The following is a 22,204-nucleotide window of genomic DNA, read 5'->3' as shown; positions in this document are numbered from 1 at the left end:
GATTATTTACTTAAGTAAAAATAGAAACACCACACTACAGAAAGACTCCATTACAAGTAAAAGTCCTGTATTCACAATGTTACTTAAGTAATAATAATAATAATAACTTTATACATACAATGCAGCTCAAAGTGCTTTACATCAAACTGTTAAAGATAATAAATTAGATAGTGACAAATGAAGCATTAAAATACAGTAAAGCAGAGTATAGAATTCAAATAAAATTAAAAGAAATAAGACTCGATAAGTGTCAGTGTTTTTTATGAAACCTGGCAGCTTCATTTTGTGTCAGCTGAAGTCTGTTTTTGGTAATCCAGTTAAAAGATGGTTGCAATAGTCTAGACGAGAAAACGCCGAGGTGTGAATCAATTTCATTGCATCAGGAAGAGCAAGACTGGTCTGACTTTTGAAATATTTGGACAATATGTGGACAAAATTCTGTCTTACTGATGCAGGCTTTTTGTCTCAGATTGAGTTTTAAGTGTAATTCAGACAGAACGTGACGCCTTTCACGAGTTTAATCGCTGCATCATTTGTGTTTATTCGTCCCAAACAGCCAAAATACCAACCGCACATTAGCTGTAAGATAGCTAACTACCGTGTCTGTGTTCACTTCAGCCTCTCATTGAATCATTGAACTCAGAACTCACCAGAGACTCTGGTTCTTTCTGTTATTTCCCTCCAGGCTCTCTGCTTCTTCCTCTCCTCTCTGTGTGTTCATGAAGCAGGTTTATAAAGCTCCAGGATAAACACAGACACACGTGTCTTTACATTGACTTCATACGTGATTGCACCTCCTCTACAGTTCACTTCATGTTCTGTCTGAGGACACAGAATCAACACCGATAACTTCTGTCCTCATTTAACTTCAAATAAGTGCTACACATCCAACCTGTAATATTGTTAAACCAGTCTGTTAAAACAAAAAACTGCTGGGATCAACTGTTGTACAGTTGTGTGTCGTCTGCATAGCGATGAATATGTACATCATGTTCTAAGACATCGGCCCCGGTCAGTTTTATATTTTATAACATTTTTATATAATTATGATATTTTTATATAAATCAGTGACTTCTTTTAAATCTCTACTTTTATTGGAGCCTTTGAACTGTCTTTCATTTCTGTTTTTATGTCTTTAAAATGTTTTATTTGACATCATCATCTCTTTTTTAAATGATATTATGATTAGCCTTTATTATTTTGTCCCTGTGAAGCACTTTGTAACATTGGTTTTGAAAAGAGCTCTATAAATAAAGATTATTATTATTATTATCATTATTATTATTATTATTGGATGGTAATTATTGAGGCATGTAAGTGGTACTTTAATGTTGTAGTTATTTTAACTACCTCATACACAGTTGAGTAGTTAAATCTATAACAACGCAACATTTTACAAACTGATCATATGTTTTGTATGTAAAATCATAATTTGTAAAGTAACTTAAGTTGTCAAATGCATCCAGTGGAGTAAAACGTACAATATTAACCTCTGAAAAGTAGTGAACAGGATGTATAAAGGAGCAGAAAACAGACTCTAGTAAAGAACCTCAGAATTGAGTGAATTTGCTTTATATTCCACTTCTGGTGTTGAGTGATTCACTCTGCATCTATTAAACTGTCTGATGTTGCTAAAGATGTTGAAACACCAGTCAGGATACACTCTCTTGTTAAAAATAAGTGTACTTGTGTGCAGTAATACTGTAGTTTAACCTGCTTATGAAACAGGATACTTATGCAACAGTTCAGGCAGCAGACTGAGCCTCATAATTAGTTAAAATAATGATGAAATATTGTCCAGAATTAAACATTTATTGGTACTAATGATTAAAACAATACTTGAAAGCAGTTAATGTTTATGTAAGAGGCTTAATGAGCTTTGTTCCATCAGTGATTAGTTTATATTTCATTCACTAAGTCGCGTTCTGGTTCTTCCTCTTCTGCTTTTTTATCTCACAGCAAATTCAGATTTTATATCCTGTGTGAAATAAAAACACAAAGTTCTTCCTTCCTTCTTTACTGTATTTCCTTTTTCCTTCTTTTTGTTGCTTTTCTTCCTGCTGCCGTCCCTTCATCTCTTCATCTGAAAACATTCCCCGAAACTGGAAAAACACAAAGTTTTCACTCTCAGTACTTTTACCTTGTTGAATATTTGAGCTTGTTTTCTCTCGTGTGGAGCAAACGTCATCTACATTACGTTTATTTTACTTTAAGGATCAGTTGTATACAGCCTGGAGGGTGCCAGAATAATTACAGACTTCTGCAGCGTTTAATTAAATTCAATTAGTAAATTAATCAATTTAAAAAAGCTTAGTTACGTTTTATTTAATTGAAATAATATGTTATATAAAAAAGATAAAAGCAGGAAACAACAAGGAAACAACAAGGAACAATAACGATGCAATATAATGATTAATTTGCAACTTTAATAATCTATGTTTATCATTTTTTTAAACTTTGAGTATAGTAATGAATCATTTTAATGGAAGTTTAATCAAGTTATAGTTATAATAGCTTTTTAAAAATGCAACAATGGTGTGATGGTCCAGCTTCATGCTATTATCTCAGTCTGTCTATCTAAATATGTGTCATTCATATAGTTTATCTGGACAGGTTTGAAGATATCTGTTAGATTTATGCCTCTGCTGTTATACAATGGAAGCTCATAAAACCCAAATTACCTGTATGACTAGATACTACCAGAGATAAGGAAGCTGGATTAACCTGTGAGGAGTTCCTGAGGCACAAATGAGCAACTTTACCTCTTTTTTAAGCCACATTTTTTACATTTTTTCTAGGCTGCAACACTACCTGACCCCAGATTTTCTGTCGTAATTTGATTAAACACAAATAAATGTGGGAATATGCAAAACTGTAAATAATGAACAGTCTTAGTAATGATCTTAAACTAGATTTTGACACAGTGATTCTCTTCAACACTGGCTTTCAAGATCTGGGAATAAAGCAGGACCCATCTTAAAGCAGCTATAATTGATATTTTACTATAATAACACTGTATTCACGGTCTGTGTGGCTTGTGGTGCAGCTCTGCAGCTCCTCTCAGCTTTACGGAGCTTTATAGTGAGTTTCAGCCAACGTACTGAAAGACTCGTCCCACCCTGGACGTCCTGTGTTTGACCTGCTGCCCTCCGATAGACGCTTCAGGTCCATCAAATGACAGACAATCAGACTTAAGAACAACTTCTACTCCAGAACCAAACGAGAACTGAACACTGCCAAACACTGACTGTCTGGTACTATGTGATTATCAGCACTACAATACTTACAGTTACATTTATAACACACTGAACAGATGTCTTCATCCCAACAGCATCTTTGTATGTGCATATTCCTAACTGCACTACTTGTGTGTGTGTGTATATATATATATATATATATATAAAGTTATACATGTAGGACCACTGCAGTTCAGCAAATGTGCAATATCTCAGCTGCTAATAATTCTTATTTTCTATCATATTGTTTTATATCTCATTGTTTTATTGGTTACAGCATATATATATATTTTATTTATATGTTTAGCTAGTTTGAACTTGCTACTTAATTTAATTGTACTCTGTGCAATGACTATAAAGGATTTCTATTCTATTCTATTCAACTGATTGTTTATCTGTCCGGCTGCAACTTTACTGTTTTGGTTCACTCTCAGCGTCTCTCATAGCGTCATTTTCAGAGAAAAAGCTGTAAAAAGCCGCTTTTCACTACCTGCAACAGACACAGTTAGCTGTAGACTAGCTGGTGAACATAGTGGAGCATTTAGCAGCTAAAGAGCCAGATATTTCCCTCAGGAGTTGGTAGAGAGTAAAAACAGAAGCTAAAAGAGAGTGAATATTGGACTCACATTCACCAGGTGGACAGAAACACGACTCCACATGAATGATAATGTTGCTCCGTAACTGCTGGATGTGGAAATAAGCAACTGTTTGCTAACAAGTTCAACATATAAAAGCTGACGATGTGTCAGAGTTGTGTTCATAACTTGTTTCTGCAGGTTTAAAGAGTTAATTCAGCCTTTGAGATGTTGGTGAGAAAACGTGTTTCTGATAATCTGGGTGAACTGATCCTTTAATTCTTCTTCATCTCTGAGGTGATGAGTGATGAAGTGGTCGATGCAGTAGGTAGAAGTGACCACTAGGTGTCACTGTCGCACAGTCTGTTTGCTGTGATCATGTTCAGTGAAGTAAAAACATCAATTAGCAAACATTACAGACGTCACTGCTGCTTTTTATTGATTATCAGAGGAAAAGAATCCAGAGATTAAGAGTTAAACTAAGAAAAGAGAGAAAGAAGAGAAACAAAGTAAGAAAAATACTGAATGAAACTCTCAGATTATATGAATTTTGTATGTTTTTCCTCATGATTTTAAATATATTTTATATGTGTATCCATATAATTATTTACTCTTTATTTAAAAATGTTTTAGTTTTCATTTAATTCAATTCATTTATTGTTATACTTTATTTTATATATACTAATATACTATTTCTGAAGTAATCAGCACTCATATAATTTAAATTAATAAAAAAATTATATTTTTATTTAAGTTTTGTGAAAACAATACAAAAAAGATTCTAAAAAGATTTTAAAAGGAAAGAGACGTCACTTTAAATCAAGTCTGTAATATTTTGGGGGATTTGAGAGGCTGCTGACGTCACAGTGACATCATGAATTACTTTATTTATATGTGTTTTGTTTCTCTGAGTCATGCTGACACAGACTTTCTTGCCATCCTGCTGCTGTTGCATGATAATCACTAATAAACTGGGATGAAAACCTGTTTGTTCTGATGGGAAATCATCTAACCAGTTAACTGTTTCAGACTGCAAAGAGGTTTTGATTTAAGGAAAATTAAATATGCACCATTTTTGGAGGGAAAGTGTCACCTGTTGTCTCACAAACGATAAAAAAACCACAGTGAGTTTTGAGTTTATTTGGTTTGATTCTGTCATAAAACAACCTAAACTTGCTCTATATTTCAAATATAAAGTATTTTTAATTACATTTTCCCTCCTAATTATGGTCAGAATGAAGGAGAAGAAAAGATTTACTCTCTTCTAAACACAACTGACTGAGCTGAGCTTCATTTACTGGTCTGGAAGATCAGCTGGGAAGGATCATTAAAGGATAATGGCGGAGCTGATTGCTTCATAACGAGCAGCCTTGCAGAGACGAGCTGATACACGGTATTGATCAGGAGCAGGAAATGGCACCAGATCTCCTGCTTTAACAGTCTGTGGCAGCTTAACTGATAAAACGCACTAACATTCACCTGTTATGTACGTAGGTTTGCCAAGGTTTGACTTTCTTATCAAAACAGCTTTATTGACTCACAGCTTATAAATCATGACAAGCTGATATATTTTCCTAGAAGGTAAAATATTTCACACGTTCAGGTGAAACAGTCTCTCCGCTCTGAGGCGCCGCAGGGAGAAACTCTCAACGTTTTCAAACTGGATGCAGCTTAAAAATGAGCTTTTCATTAATATCCTGCAAGTTTACTGAAGACAAAATGACGTGCTGATGAAGCCTTTCACACACTTTATACTAAAGCTGCTGACAAATGGACTCATGGCAAAATTTGAATACCTCATAACGGAAAAAACACGTCATAGGACAAACACATTTGACTGTCAGACTGTTTATTTCCATCTCTGGCGGGAAGAGAACAGCGACGGTTTTCTATTTATAAAATACAAATAACATCAGCAGATTACACAGAGCCTGTCAGATACTGGATATCTGCAACTCACAAAACACTTGTGACAAAGATAATAATAAAAGTAATGGATGCAGGATATTTTTATAGTTTATAATCTTTATCAGTGCACCGAAACAGTAAACTTCACTGGGAATTTAATAATTATAAATAACTACAGAACAATTTCTAAATTACAAGCATTTTCTTCTGCACTATGTTCTGTAAAAATAGTTTTCATATTTGCATATATTTGTGTTTGCATATATCAGAAAACATAAACACTGATACTGATATATCTGTGATAGGCTGATAATAAACACTGATGAGAGCAGCAGAGCTCATTAACCGCTGATCAGGAAACTGATAGAAATAAAAATGATAAAAAAGTTATCATCATCATCCCACTGCTTGATCGTGGACGTCATCTCTTGCTGTTAAACATAATATTAGTTTATGTTTATCAGCCCTAAAACACAAAGTATTTCACCAGAGAAAACAACCGTTTCTCCACAAAGCTTCAACGATACTGTGGACAAACTTCATGAGAGGCAGGAAGGGTTAAATTCAGTAATGTGAGGGCATTAATTATTAATCAGAGAGAATGAAATACTAACGGGAAGAAAGAAATGAGCATATTGAGCAGATACAGTAGTAATTTTTGGGAAATGATTTGTAATTTTTTTCCCTCCTCACCAGACTCCATAGAGAAATGTTGCACTTTTTACCATTTATCGCCTCTTCAGTTAGTATTGTGAGAGCTTTGTGTGTGTGTGTGTGTGTGTGTTATATATGTGTGTGTGTGTGTGTTTGCAGCATTGTTCACATGTGGGCGGGAATCTGAAAGCTTCTCTCCATCTCTGGAATGTCAACAATGAGTCACGTCGTCGGCCTGCGTGTCTCGGGGTGGGGTCTCCAGCCTCAAACCATCAAATTCATACCGGTTCAGCCTGTTTCCTAAAACAACACTCACTCATTCAACGTGTGCAAGTGTGTGTGTGTGTGTGTGTGTGTCATGAACCTTATACTGGTTTTATTATGTTTAAATATTCTTATCTTAACATTTTTTTAAAATATTTGTACATTTTTCCTTCACACCTGCTCGTCCTCAGCAGAGTTCAGTCTTTATATTTTTATACAGGCGAGCGAAAGAGGAAGTAGTGAATCTGTGACTTTCACTGGTGAACATATAAACTATATATAAACACTGTGTATTAATACTCACAAGCAAAAAGGTCAAATGTAGGTCAAAAGTCTAAATGTGGTTTCAGAGATCTTAAAGATGACAGATTTTTCTTTTATAAGTTTATATGAGGAGGAAACGGCACCAAGAAAATCTCATTTTTTATCCTCTTGAGCTCTGATTATCTCCTTAAATTGGCTCTTAATTGGGCCTAAAATAAAATCATTTTCCTGAGCTTACATGCCGCCATATGACGCTTATATTGTAGTATTCAAATGAAAGACAGCATGTTTTTAAGGATGCAGCGTTACATCAAAACATGTTAAGTCTTCAGCATTTTAAGCTGTATTTTACACACATTTATCTGGTATTTCTGGGTTTTAACAAGTTGTGGCCATGCAAGAGTTTTTAAAGATATAAAAACATCAAAATGTGAGCTAAACATCTGATTACAGGCCTTAATAAAAAAATCAGCTTTGTGTGCTACGAGAAAAATAATTTGGATTAATAATTTGGAAAGTCACAAATGACCGTTTAGTTGACATTCACGTGTCCTTTAACGCTAACCTGAAGCTCAAACCTCTAAAGATCCTAAAGGACAGAATGATTTCAGGATTATTTATATTTTTTGGGTTCAGTTTGTCCTGAATTTCTTTGCTAAAACGTTTGTTTACGACCGTCAGTTCACGTCAGACTCTGATCTTCATCATCTGCCTCTTCGGCTTGTTTCACCCTCTGACCTGAGAATGTGTTTCAACACATTCATCTCTCTCTGTCACGTTTTTAACGTGATGTATGTGACAAATTTGTCCTGAAAAATCCACAAAAATCATGTTTTTAATAAATTTAAGGCAAGAAACAGGCAATGCAGTTGCCGATTGATGTACAAACTTGGCTTTTAATTAGAACTGCTGTTGGATCAACCAATTAGTCAATCAAGAGAAAATTATCCTGCAACTATTTACATAATCGATCGAGTCATTTTTCAAGCAAAGAAGCCAAACATGTGAGTTTCAGCTTCTAGAATATGAAAATTTGCAGTTTATGTGTCTTATAAATAGATATTTTTGGGTTTTGGACTGTTTGGAGCCGTTTCTACACAAACTAACGAGACCAAACTCTTCATGATGAAGGAACATGTCACCCAGTGCAGCGCTGTGACTCACTGACGTGTTTTTAATAGTTTTTGGACAACAGAGGAAGAAGATATATCAGGCTTTGGATACACACACAATACTTGTTAGTAGATCAATTCATCGTTGGTTTGGATCCAAACATTTGAGATTTATTGACGAGAAGAAAAATACAGAAAATCGCAGCCTCAGTCAAAGGTGACTTTTACACTTGGCTGTGAGTCGGACTATAAATCACTTGATGAATGTGTCTTATGCTCACAGCCAAGAGTAAATAGTGTAAGTTTGCCTCTTTAAACACAGACAGGTGCCTCAAACAGGAAGTCTCCTCCCTCCCCACCCCGTCATTGGCCGTCTGTTTGCTCCTGGACGCCCCCTCAGGCCAATAGCGTCTCCTCCCCTCTCTCTCCGCTGCGTCCCGCCCTCGCCCGGCTCTTCCCCTCCTCTGCCTGAGTCGCTGCTGCTGCTGCACTCCGATCTCAACCTCTCAGACTGTCTATCTGTCTGTTGGGGCTCCTGCTGGATGTGTGTGTGTGTGTGTGTGGATGAGTGTGTGAAAGAGAGAGAGAGAGAGAGAGAGTGTGTGTGTTGTAGAGAGGAGGGAGAGCGTGTGAGGAGGTTTAAAGTGGCTGCAGTAGAGTTTTCAGTTTTGTTTTGAGAAGTGAAGTGGAAGACGTGGTGGTGGTGATGATGATGATGGGCTTCCTTCAGCCTCCACGGGCTCAGGTCAGTGGATGCCGACACTCTACAGCTGCCTGTGTGTGTGTGTGTGTGTGTGTGTGTGTGTGTGTGTGTGTGCAAGAAAAGGAAATTCATGCTCCTCCTGCTATTGTATGATACATTGTTTTCCAGCCTGTTGCTGGTTTCCAGTTTGCAGCGTTTGCCAATTTTTTTTCCAGGCTTTAAAACATCTAAAATAACCATAAATACCTTCATAACTTCTACGAGCCCAAACTAATTGCGTATTTTGTGCCATAGTGGGTCAAAAAATGTCCAATTAGAGGGAATTTATAATGATGATAAATTGAGAAAAGCAGCAGTTTTGTCATTTTTAAACTTTCTCAGTGAAGCACGTTGGTGGAGGAAAGAACCAGGAGGAGAAAACACACTTTTATACCACAAAACAGAGGTTAAACTCTCTGTTTTGTGGTATAAAAGTCTAAGGAGTGTTTTCAGTGACCAGTTCAGATACCAGAAGCCCACTGTTGTGAAACGTTTTGCTGGTTTTCTGAGACGTGGAAGGTATTTTTTGCCTTTTTTATAGTGGTTTGGCGAGCTCTTGTGCAACTCTGATGTCTTCTTGGAACAGATCTGAGTTTGGTGTCGGTGCTGTTGTGACAGTTTGTCTTTTATTCTGTGTTGTTTGCTGTGAGACTCAAGACTCGAGTCTCTTTTGTTGTTTATCACACGTACAACCAAACTTTCCCTCTTTAGAAAGTTTTGTAATCTACTTTAAGAAGAAGGGATCATCAGATATTTGACTTAAAATTAATCAATTATAGAATTGTCATTGATTACTGGTGACTTGGAGAAGAAGACGGTGACTTAAAATGTTTAAAAATACTTAAGTTTGTGTGAAAGAGAAAGTGAAGAAGAAAATGTAGAAGAAAGTTACAGAAAAGAGGAAGAAATGGGATTTTGTTTCTGAATCAACCCAAATGCATTGTTTGTTTTGTGTGTGTGTGTGTGTGTGTGTGTGTGTGTGTGTGTGTGTGTGTGTGTGTGTTGGGGGGGGGGGGGGACTCAACAGCTTGCCACCTGGCTGGCGAGTGATGCAGCGAGGGGGGGTGGTTGGAGGTGGAGGGGGGGGGTTGATGGTCCACACTGTACCCAATTAATGTGAGTGCTCACTGGGCTCACACACACACACACACACACACACACACACACACACACACACACACACACACACCATCCTCTATCTGCATTAATCAAAAATATTTTTGCTATTTCCAAGGTCAGTATTGAACCTTCAGGCTTAATTTCCTCTTATGATTTGAGTCACGTAGATTTAACTTGTTGCTCTCTTTTATAAAAACATCTTTGAATATAATTAATTTATCCTGAAAGCTTCGTTAACATCATCTTATATTAAAACCGAATCAAAGGAGTCTTTTGTAATGTGTAAAGTTTTGAACTAGCTGAGCTTTTTAGTCCGTTTTAGGTCATTGTTTTTGCTGTAATGACACATTTCCTGCATGATTCAGTCTCAGTGTTTCCAACAGCAACAGCATCTGTTTTCAGAAAACAGAACAAAACATTGGAGACGACTGGAGTTTAGACGTAGACCAGCAGAACACCAGTTTCTCCCACCAGTCAAACGGCTTAAAACACATTAATTCAGCTTTAAAGTCACCAAGTGGAGTTTTTTTTTTTACCACTAGAGGTGCTGTGGAGTAACGAGAGTGAAGAAGACGACCGTTAGCGGTTAAACGTGGACGTGAACAATCGTTTTACTGTAAATGAAAGGAAACGCCCTCAGCATGTTTATCAGGCCTCGAGCATGGACGCAACACTGTAAATAAAAACCGAAAGCAAACAGAAAGCGCTACAGATTACCGTAAAGCCTGTTTGTTTTTTTAAGCTAAATGCTAAAGGCAACATATGCAAACTAGACAGTGTAGATGAACTGATACTGGAGCAACTGCTGCTATCCAGCTAATAGATATTTAGAAGTTTAACAACCCAGTTATATAAAAGCATCAAAGCAGCAGAAACCACCGCTCACTTCCTCTTTTAACAGACAAAGTCGGGTATTTTTAGCGAGATGTCAAGATATTTGCTCCTTTTTTTTTTTTTCTGGCGTCGAAACTGAGTATTATAAAACCAAACCGTGACCTTTTCATAACCCGAACCATAAATGTCACAACATAAAACATCATTATTCAACTGATAACAGCCATTTAATCTGATTTTTAAATGATTGAAACGTAGAGATTCAGCCTGTCTGTGGTTTGCAGACACGTATGATACCAACGATTTATTCCGGTGGTTGACTTTTTAATTGTGACATAGTGATACATAGTGAGCGGGACATTTTTCAGTTGTTAAATCCACCTGCCAACGATCTCTGAGCACACAAATGTAACACAAAAGACCAATTTTGGGATTTCTGTGCTTGTTTTTCAATTTCTTGTTTCTGATCCAGATACATTTACACTTTATCAGCTGATATATCGGCCATTATATATTATATTATATCGGTCTAGTTCTACTAGACAGCAGAGTATTTTTGTTCCCAATTCAGGAAAACTATAGAATAGAGCAGTAATATAAAAACATAGACTTTATCATCTTGCAGTATTATTACTGTATTACCTTTTTACCTGACATTAACAATATATGAGCTATGGTGAACTCTCCAAGGCTTTAAGAAGCTGACCAAAAAAAAGGCAAAATATGCTCAGAAATGCTTAAACGACGAGCTGTTTGGTGCGTTAGACACCTGATATAAAACAAGAATAACCATCTCAGTGCATTTCGGTAAACAAGTGTTCAGTTATTCAGTCAGTTGGAGAGACGTCGCTACTGAAATCTAATAAACATCAGCGTCTTTACAGAGTGATCGTAGCTCAGAAAGTTTTCAGGCTGAATTTTTATCAAAGTCATCAAAAGGGTTTTGAACGGGAAGTGAAAACTGAGACGTTTTCACCACCATCATTCTTTTCAAATCTAGTTCATCTTCTGGATAATCAGGTCAGGTTTGCATTTCTGTGTGATTTTTTCGTGCTGATAACATTATTACATGCACAGACAAAAAAAAGACTCTACGAGCTTGTTAAGTGTAACTGAAGCTGCAGCTACTTTCTGCAGAGACTGTTATCAAACTGAAACACAAGCCAGGAATATGAGCAGCGAGGGTCACGCTGTTCCTTTCATCCTGTATAATCTCAGCAGCCTGTTTCTTTTCTTTCTTGCTTTTTATTTTTTTTTAAACATGATTTCTCCTTTGTTCTTTTGTTGCTGTTCTGATATTAATTTATTTCCTTGCATCACCGGTTCCACCAGGAGTTATTGTTAGTCACCTGCAGACACACCTCAAGATGCACTTTCACACACGGGTTTCAATACGACGATGGCATAAAAAAACACCAAACAGAGACACACAGGACCTTATTTATGTGCGTGGTTTGCATTATACAGGCTCTGGACTGTACACTCTGTGTGTGTGTGTGTGGTGTAACAGTAGTATGGTAAAGGTTGCTGTTTTTGCATCTAATTTGTTTGCGTTTGCAATGAGAAGCATTATCCGGACTGTGCACTGAAGGGTAAAGACGATATAATTTACATTATTGTACATTATTTTAAGATCAGGCATCAGTCGGTGTCACATCTGAAATTATAGTAAAGAAATTGTGTTTTTGTTTCCGGCTTCTTGTGTATTCTTTGCTTCTCTCTTGTAAGATGAAGTAGTTTAACCTGTTCAGCCTTTAAAACACATTCAAATGAAATAATCTAAGAAGTGAAATCCCTCTTCCACTGAACTACTCACAATTTATAGACATGAAACTCATGATGAGGAACTCCATGAACTCCATATTAAGGAGTTACGAGCAGAAAAACCTGTTAATCAGTTTATTTTGGACATAAAAGAGAGAATGCATCCCAGAGTTTCACTAAATACACTAAATTAATTAGATGTAAAGTCTCACGATGGGACGTTAAATCTGCCGCACTGCTTTGGTTGATGGTTGATGTCACCTGGAGGAGGAAGTGAAAGCAGACAGACCACAGTGAAACCGCAGTTCATCTTTCCACAGAAGAACCCAAACATGAGTTGTTCCTTTCCTAGAAATACACTCAGGGTTTGAAGGTTTTGAGGTGAGAAGTGCTTCATACATGAGAGATCAGCTCAGTTTCAAATTTACGACTTTACATACATTACATACATACGTTACGACAGCTTGAACAATGACGAAACTGAAGTAATAACATTTCTAGTAACTGTTTCTCAGCTGTGTGTGTTGTGAGTGTTGCGTTCAACAGCTCTGGTAATTCGGAAATTACAGAATATCAACAGTGCATGAATGAAAACTGAAAGTACTGTAATATTATTGTGGTTTCACACACTTTGTGGCTCTTTGTGACTTCACTAAATGTCTCTGCATTAACCGCAAAAAAAACTTAAAGCTGCTCTAATCAATATTTATATATTAAGAATGGATCAAATGACTTCTTTTAATGTGAAATGGGTCGCTTGTAGTCATGAACCCTCAGAGAATGAACAGACACAGTTAGCTGTAGACTAGCTGGTGAACATAGTGGAGCATTTAGCAGCTAAAGAGCCAGATATTTCCCTCAGGAGTTGGTGGAGACCAAAAACAGAGCTAAAAGAGAGTGAATATTGGACTTACATTCACCAGGTGGACAGAAACACGACTCCACATGAATGATAAAGTTGCTCCGAAACTGCTGGATGTGGAAATAAAGCAACTGGTCGCTGTATCAGCTGTGATAACATGCAGCTCAGTACATATATGTACAGTGGCAACACAGGGAGTCGTGTGTGGAAAGTACGAGTGTGGAGGTCTGGGTGGTAGATGTGCAGGCCTCCAATTAACATTTGTGTTTTTATTAAAGTCCTCCTCCACTCAAAAACATGGTTCTTCTTCTTCCTGTAGCTGGATGTTTGTTCTCTTGTATGTGCAGAGTTTGTTTTCACATTCATCTGCTGAAGGAGGAAAGTTTCTCTGAGCTCAACCTTAAATCTCAGTTTAACACGCGAACCTATGAGCAGGATTTGTGACATCACAGCTAGTTCGGAGCCAATCGTGGTCCAGTATTCAACTTATACAAGTGTGATGTGGAAACTTGAAGCCTCTAGAGCACAAACACAAGTAGGAGACGTCTTGTGTCCAGCAGTTAAACCATATTTGCCAGGCGCAGATGTTGCAGAAAGCAAGAATTATAAATGCGTAGATGTGAAAAAAAACATGGCCGCCGAACGTAATCTGGATTTTGCTGAAGTGTCCACTGTTGGCGTTTTTGCAATATTGTTGTAATATGTCAGTTTTTTCTGCCACCAAGTGGTCAAAAAATGTGTGAATGCAGGTTTAAGAGCTTCTTCTGCACTGGAAACATCATTAAAACTTTAATCTATCATGAACTCCTCTGTCTTTCTGATGCGTTTCTTCTTCATGTTCTTTGCCTCACTTATAAACTCTCCTTACTCCATCTTTCCCCTGCTGTCTCTTTTTGGCTGTTTTTATCTTCTCAACCTGCAGTTTGTTCATCCATCTTTCTCTCTCCTGTCAGCCGTAGATCACAACAGATCAGACACTAATCCAAACAACGGGATTAGTAGAGGAGAAGCACAGGAAGCAGAGGCCTTTTTAACCACATTCCTCAATATAAGTGTGTGTGTGTGTGTGTGTGTGTGTGTGTGTGTGTGTGTGTGTGTGTGTTGAGGGGGTCAAACGGTGTCCGTGCGTGTGCTCATGAATGAAGAGGATTGACTGGAGGGATTTTCACATAAACTGACCCAGAAACATGGATGTGATGAGAAATCCTTTAGAGAAACAGCAGAGACAGCGAGGACAACATGTAACAACTATAAACACGTCATCTGTCATCATGATGGAGTAAAACCATTGAGCCAATTAAACACCAGCAGCTACTGGTGCTGTAAAGTTTAATGGAGACTCAGCTGGTTATGTGGGAGATGTTACATTTATATGTAAAGCTTTGAACTTTAATTATGGCTCCACCATCCAACCAACCAAGCCAATATTGTGGTTTGAACATGTGTTGCAGCCACAAGATTTGGTTCAAAGTTGATCAGAAATATTCTGTTTAAGACCAAATTTAAACCAATGAGAAGAGCAAAAACAAGACGCAAATGCAAAAAATCTCAAATTACCCAACTTTGTTCTCACTTTGGCAGAAAACTGTGTGTTTCTGTTGCACCCAAATATGTTTTCAGGGTCTTTATATATTCAGGGAAATTTCACTGAGAGGCCTTTCTCACCTGCTGGCTTTGCTCAAGGGCGCCTCAGTGGAGGTAATGAAGGAGGGGAAAACCTTCCCTACTCAGACTCACCCTGCCGGGCTCGGGGATCGAACCAGAGACCTACAAGGTCTGGTGGGCTCTGACCTTTCGCCTTACAGCTGTTTAACGTCGGTCATCTTTGCTGCAGTTAATGAACAAATGAGACCCTCCTTCCTTATCAGTGCAGAAGCAGTTAACAGTCACACATTCACTCTGCCTCAGGTTAAACTCCAGGTTAGATTCAACGTTTACTTACATTTCTTACAGCAGGGTGTCAAACCAGAAAATGTAAAGGTTTGGTTTCAGAAGTGGGGGAGGGGGCACACAATGAAATAAAAACTAATAAACCAATAACAAATTATCATAAAATTGGTTATTGTGCTTTCTATATTAATGGTGAATAGTGTAACACAAACAAGCTATTTGAATCTGTCTATTGAAATCCCACTTAAGTTTCCTTTATAGATATTTGATACAAACTTACCTAACGAGCACTGCGCTTAATTTCCTTATTTTTGACTGATGTTCAGTTCTAGCATCTTCAGTCTGATATCCAACGTGAAATAAAAATCTAGATTAAAATGTATTGCTGAGTGGTATCTGCAGCTATTCAGATGGCTCTAATAACATTCACCAGTAAGGTAGGGCAGCCTGAGAGGCAAAACCCAGGGCAAAAAAACACCACGTTAAGCTTATTGTTTTGAGCTCACACTAATAATTGAAGACGACTCAGATGAGTGTATAAACTTTTCATCAGTTCTTTCATCTGGAGTTCGATGGCTGAACAGCAGAAGTAAATCGATGGTCAAAAAGCAAAGCCTCCGATCTGAAAAATGCACTTTTTTTGAGAAACCTAAAGAAAACTTGCCGTTTTCTTGCAGAATGCTATTTGTTAAGGATACGTAATACATAACACGCTGTTTTTGGACTATATTACTATATTATGTGTTAACAATATCGTAATAACCATACAAACATACCGTAAACAATACCGCATAATATAGTAATATAGTCCAAAAACAGTGTATTATGTCTTGGGTATCCTTAACAAACAGCATTCTGCAAGAAAACAACTAGTTTTTTTTAAACAAGTTTTCTCAAAAAAGTGCATTTTTCAGAAAGGAGGTTTTGCTCTTCAGCCATCGAAATGTTCAGAAGGATTTTAGTAAGAAAATCAACTTGAAACAATGAATGTGGGACAAAGTAACTAAACATTTGTCATAATTTTGTCTTCCAGTTACTTGATAATTGTAAAACAGGAGTTTGTCTGATCTCTTGTGTTGCTGGACTCTCTTCTAGTGGTCTAGTTGGTAGAAAAGGTTTTCAAACCTGGAAGTAGATCAGAGACGTTCTGCTGCTCCTTCATGTTGAAAGGAGGCAGTTTATGGAGCTTTCAGGTGGATCTGGAGCGAACGGTTACCACTCAGGCCTGGATCAGTACAGGAAAATGTGAGGATGTGATTCACGTTTGACCTTTAGGCTTAACACCCTCTTCCCCTCCGTACCTGTCCCTCCAGGTGAGCCCCGGGCTCCAGACTGAGTGCTAACCATGCTGCGGCATTCCGAGCCGACGTCCAGCACCCTTCAGCTGGTCGCCAACGATATGACCGGCATCATGGAGACACTAGACACCCGCGAGCTCGACCTGGGAGATGGAGAGTACAACACGACAGACGCCAACGTCCCAAGTGTGTGCATTTTGTCAGAGTTGGTGTCCGTCTGCCGTCACGACATATATTCTGTTTGTCTGTGTGTGATATCTGATGATGATGATGATACGTGTGTTTTTCTCCAGGAGAGCGTTTGCCTTTCATGGCCATCTACAACACGGTGGGTTTCAAGGAGCCTGAGGCCAAAGTCTTCCTGTCCTCTCCGATCACCGCCAAGATCTTGGAGGTGGAGCGGTTCACCTCGGCTCAGGACCGCTTCAACGTCACCACGCAGCGGAGCGTCAACAAGGTGCACACAGACACACGGACAGACTTTGTCATATTTTTATTTGTCTCAATGCCTCCTCAAGGTTAATGACAAGACTCTGATTGGCTCAGCACTTAGTCTGGAGCCCTGTGCTTACGCTGCGTTCATGTCATATTGGAGTTACTGTAATTACGAGTTTCCGACTTGTAAATAGTTCACGTCAACCTCCAAGTTGAACGACTCTACAGATGTGCCTGAAAACCAAGCAAACATGGATGCCTCACATTAACCAAAATCCATCATTTAGTGTAATTAAACCCTAATTTAATGGATATAATGTCATTTTGTCAATGTACAGTATTTTAAACCTTCATACGATTGACTCAGTTATCATACAACCTTCCTGAGTTGTCAGATGATGTAAATGCTCACAGATCCTTCCCGTCCATCGGACATAGTGTGAACGTGGCGTCATCTGGGTACATAACCTGCCAATAAAACCAAAACTTGTTGTTTTTGTACGGATTAACCAATAGATATAACATGTTAATTAGTGACTTTTAGAAGTGCTGTTTAGTGCAGATTTTTGTTACCTGCAGACGGAGCTAAGCTAGCTGTTTCCCCCGGTTTCCAATCTTTATGCTAAGCTAAGCTAAGCTAACCGTCTCCTGGATCGTCATATTTAACGTAGAAACATGAGTGGAATCAATCTACTTATCAAACTCTTAGCAAGACAGAAAATTAATGTATTTCCCAAACTGTTGAACTTTCTTTACGTCATTTATAATTAATTGAGTGAGCTAAGTAAAGTCGATATTTTACATTATCTACTGGGTCAGATTTTGAGGGAAATCTGCTTAAATCTACGACACCAAACCAAAGAAACTGTCGGCTGCTTAAAAATTTGATTAGCCTGAAGATCACAAACTAATTAGACAACCACTGCTTGTTTGACTAACGTTGAGCTTTTTAAAATGTAAAGTGATTAAAGTAAACACCTGACTCTAGTCTCTGTGTTGTGTGTTCAGTCGATGCCGGCGGTGTTTAAGATCGAGCTGAAACACGGCGAGTTTACGTGGCTGGTGAAGAGGAAGGAGAAACACTTCCTGGATCTCCACAGAGAACTGAGGACGTACAAGACGTTCATGAGGCTACCGCTGCCGACACGCAGGTAAACACGGCCATATTTTTTGTTGTCAGCATTTGGTGCTGCTCGTTACCGCTGTCATCATCTAAAACATTTTACTAGCTGGTCCTGGGATATGAAAGGACGTCCTCTCACCTGCTCTTGTCATGTCTCTCTGCAGTCACACGGTGAAGAGGCAGACGGCGACGAGGATCGAGGCGAGGCAGATGCCGAACCTCCCCAGAGGAGGAGGAGACGAGCTGGGCAGGGAGGAGCAGGTTTCCAGCCGCAGGGTACGTTGTTCTCCAGAGCAGCTGTCAATAATCAGCCTCTCCTCCTTTCATACTTGTTGATTTTTTTTTTTCATTTTATTGTAGCAGCTAGCTGATATTTCTCTAATGTGTGTTTGTTTCAGAAACAACTGGAAGATTACTTGAATAATCTGCTAAAGATGCCGATGTACAGGAACTACCACGCGACGGTAACAGCAGAGTTAATAAAAGCTTCTGTAGAGTTTCTACTCATCCTGTAAAACTTTAAATTCTTTAATGCAGCTTTTCCATTGTGGAAAATGATAAAATAGTTGTGAAAAGTTTTTTTTTTAAATGTGCAACAAAGGTATGATCAGGTTCAGGTTGGGTTTGTTGTTTAGATATGAATATTTTTCCTCTTCCAGATGGAGTTCATTGATGTCAGCCAGCTGTCCTTCATCCACGACCTGGGACCAAAAGGCTTGTAAGAACAACTCACTGTCATAAATATCATTTATTTTGTATTTTAATCTTATACTTTATCCTAAAAACAGAACTCCACTGTTTTAGGGAAGAGTGGTATTATGTTAACATTAGCTGCAGCAGCTGTAATTTATATTTTCTATAATACTGTGTGTGGCTCGTAGTGATGAACCTACAGAGAATTATCAGAGACTCTGCAGCTCCTCTCGGCTTTACGGAGCTTTATAGTGAGTTTCAGCTCATTGTTTATCTGTCCGGCTGCAACTTTACTGTTCTGGTTCACTCTCAGTGTCTCATAGCGTCGTTTTCAGATAAAAAGCCATAAAAAGCCACTGTACACTACCTGCTCAGCACCAAACAGACACAGTTAGCTGTAGACTAGCTGGTGAACATAGTGGAGCATTTAGCAGCTAAAGAGCCAGATATTTCCCTCAGGAGTTGGTAGAGAGTAAAAACAGAGATAAAAGAGAGTGAATATTGGACTTAGATTCACCAGGTGGACAGAAACACGACTCCACATGAATGATAATGTTGCTCCGTAACTGCTGGATGTGGAAATAAGCAACTGTTTGCTAACAAGTTCAACATATCAACTTAAGCCGCAGCCCCCAAATAGCCAAATAATCAGTTAATACAGGTTTAAACAATTATATATGAAGTAAAAAAAATTTGATTTCAGCTCATGCTTTTTCCTCAAATTAATAAGTAAGTAAGTAAGTAAAACTTTATTTATATAGCACCTTTCTTAACACAGGTTACAAAGTGCTTTACAGTGACATTGGGACACAAAAACCATGAAAGACACATTCAAGAACACATACAGACATCACACACATACGAACACAGCGAGCATACAGTCATCACCCAGAGCACACACTTGAATTTATGAAATGTTATGAGAAAGCCGTTCTAAAAAAAAGTAGGTTTTTAGGTGTTGTTTGAAACAGTCAACAGATTCAGCTGATCTGATGGGAGTCGGGAGATTGTTCCAAAGTCTAGTTGCCAGGGCAACAGAAGCACAGTCGCCTTTGGTTTTTAGTTTGGCACGTGGTACGGCCAACAGGTTTTGGTTGGAAGACCTAAGTAAGCACTTATATTGAGAAAACAAACCCATGCAAGGCAAAGAGAAAAGGAAGATTTCAGAATTGGGATAAAAGTTCTTTAAACCAAAACTTGTATCCAAAGTTTTACTTAGTTCCTGCCTGACAGCAGCTCTCTCTCTCGTCTCTCAGGGAAGGAATGGTGCTGAAGCGCTCCGGTGGCCATCGGATCCCCGGGATAAACTGCTGTGGTCGCAGCAAGATGTGCTACCGCTGGTCCAAACGGTCAGTAAACACAAACACTGAATGAAACCTTTTAAGAAGAGAGAACACCAGGAGAGGATCAGATTCCCCCACACTGTAATATTAAAATTGTATTAAAACCTGGATGCTGTTAACGGCCATTAGATGCTGCAGAGAAACCTGCAGGTTTGACTTTGATTTGATAACAGATGTTTCAGACTCACATTTAACTCCATTTCCAGATAAGTGGTTTAGATTATTGTGTTGTGTTGGGTTTTTAGTTACAACATGTGTTATCTGATCACTATTGTTGCCTCACTGGACTGTTTTTATGATGGATTATGGATGGTGTTGAGACTGAGATTGTAAAAAAAAAACAGGAATTTTCCTTTAAGTACACAGAAAAACAATGCAGTTTATTTTAATTACATTGTGATTCCATTCCTGTAATGTTAATGGAGATGTTTTTGTGTGTGTGTGTGTGTGTGTGTGTGTGTGTGTGTGTGTGTGTGTGTGTGTGTGTGTGTGTGTGTGTGTGTGTGTGTGTGTGTGTGTGTGTGTGTCTGTGTGTGTGTGTGTGTCTGTGTGTGTGTGTGTGTGTCTATAGCTGGCTAGTGGTGAAGGACTCGTTCCTGCTGTACATGAAGCCGGACTCGGGCGCCATCTCCTTCGTGATGCTGGTCGACAGGGAGTTCAGCATCAAGATGGACTCCAAAGACACCGAGACCAAACACGGCGTCCGTATCGACAGTCTGTCCAGGTCTGTTTTTAATGTGCAACATTTACAGGGTCCAGAAAATAGCAGTAAATAGTTGTTTTTTTATGACATAAACAAACAAATCTCTACCAACCACATCCTTAAAAACTTCCTTAAAATAACTGCTGTAAGGGGCTTAATAAAAACTATAACAACATGTTGTGGCGGCCCTCAACGACACTTACTTTTTAATTCAGCAAACTTTATGTCAAAACACTTTATTTATCAGTTTAAATCCCCTGAAAATGTGGCTTCAAATCCCTTTAAATCCCTCTGAATGAGCCAGAATTAAAGGGTGAATACATAAATAAATAAATAATACTTTAAGATGTGTATCTTAATTAAGAGTTTAACAGATTTGCACTGGTTTGATCTCTTCATCAGGATTGTGCGGTTGTGGTTTTGATCACATTTGATTGACGGCGGTGGCGACGTAAACAAATAACTCCACGACCTCGCCAACTTCTAACCAGTCAGAAGAGCTCAGACAAAAAAACAGAAACATGGAAATCTCTAATGTCAAATAGATAAAACTGTTTTAACATGGTCAGAAAATAGCGTGTTAATGTCGTCACTCAAGGAAGGAAGTGAAATGAGAGAATATTGATTTCAGGACCTTTAAGGTATTTTAGTGCCTTTAATTTAATTTACTTTATAAAAAGAAACTCGGTGCCTTTTATGTGTCATATTGAGTACATCAGTCAGTGGTTATTTAATGGACTTTTCACATTAACGCACCATCAGTAACATTAGATTTATTTATTAAAGCCTCCATGAATGAACCTATAAATAAATCCCTTACAAAGTGATAAAGTTACACAAAGCTTTAGGACTTTAACAAAGTATAATTAAGTACATTAAAGGGAGATATATTTAGTTTACTTTACACTTTACTTTAAGTCCCCATATTTAGCATTTATAAGCAGTAAATAAACAGTATAATAAATGGTTTTTAACACTATAATGTAAACATATGTGTTTATTAATGTAATTGATGTTGGTGTACAAACAGATAATGAATTTACAGCAGTAAACACTTTAAATGTCCTTATATCTGCTTAAAATGACATTATAGTGTGTTATAAACATTTATTACATGTTTATACACTCATTATAAACAGGTGGACTTACAGTAAAGTGTCACCAGGGATTTGAGTGATGTGGCTTTTAATGACTGCTGTCAGTGTCCGGGGAATTATAACAACATTTATAAGTTGATAAAGTTTACAGCGGCCTGTAAATGACTTTAAAAAAGTCACATTTTAGTAAGTAATCAGTGAATCAGTGCAGAAATCTACCAGCAATATTTAGTAAAGCTGAAGAGACGCATCAACATAATGTGATACTTGACTGAAACAATAAATCTG

General features: G+C 38.0%; 1 protein-coding gene and 1 long non-coding RNA gene across 3 annotated transcripts in view; one reads left to right on the top strand and one right to left on the bottom strand.

The window, feature by feature from the left end:
* The window catches only part of pld1b (phospholipase D1b), a 54,524-nt gene that overhangs the window by 7,153 nt on the left and 25,167 nt on the right, over nucleotides 1-22,204 (top strand). The window contains exons 1-9 of one of the 2 annotated variants that reach the window (XM_044340106.1): nucleotides 8,576-8,758; nucleotides 16,538-16,708; nucleotides 16,816-16,979; nucleotides 17,966-18,108; nucleotides 18,245-18,356; nucleotides 18,479-18,544; nucleotides 18,740-18,798; nucleotides 20,030-20,122; nucleotides 20,688-20,840. In XM_044340106.1, the coding sequence (XP_044196041.1) occupies nucleotides 16,570-16,708; nucleotides 16,816-16,979; nucleotides 17,966-18,108; nucleotides 18,245-18,356; nucleotides 18,479-18,544; nucleotides 18,740-18,798; nucleotides 20,030-20,122; nucleotides 20,688-20,840 (929 nt within the window). In that variant the 5' untranslated portion in view covers nucleotides 8,576-8,758; nucleotides 16,538-16,569. Of the gene's footprint in view, nucleotides 1-8,575; nucleotides 8,759-16,537; nucleotides 16,709-16,815; nucleotides 16,980-17,965; nucleotides 18,109-18,244; nucleotides 18,357-18,478; nucleotides 18,545-18,739; nucleotides 18,799-20,029; nucleotides 20,123-20,687; nucleotides 20,841-22,204 lie in introns of those variants that run through there. The other variant, XM_044340105.1, reaches the window with a different exon arrangement.
* Nucleotides 16,991-18,306, bottom strand: LOC122972777. The gene is made up of 3 exons (XR_006399850.1): nucleotides 18,220-18,306; nucleotides 17,337-17,425; nucleotides 16,991-17,191 (listed from the first exon to the last, which is right to left on the bottom strand). It is a non-coding gene; the product is annotated as an uncharacterized LOC122972777 (long non-coding RNA).

Source organism: Thunnus albacares, chromosome 21 (assembly GCF_914725855.1).
Source record: "Thunnus albacares chromosome 21, fThuAlb1.1, whole genome shotgun sequence".
Lineage (NCBI taxonomy): Eukaryota > Metazoa > Chordata > Actinopteri > Scombriformes > Scombridae > Thunnus > Thunnus albacares.
Note: the sequence above shows the minus strand (reverse complement) of the source record. Positions and strands in the feature narration are given on the sequence as shown.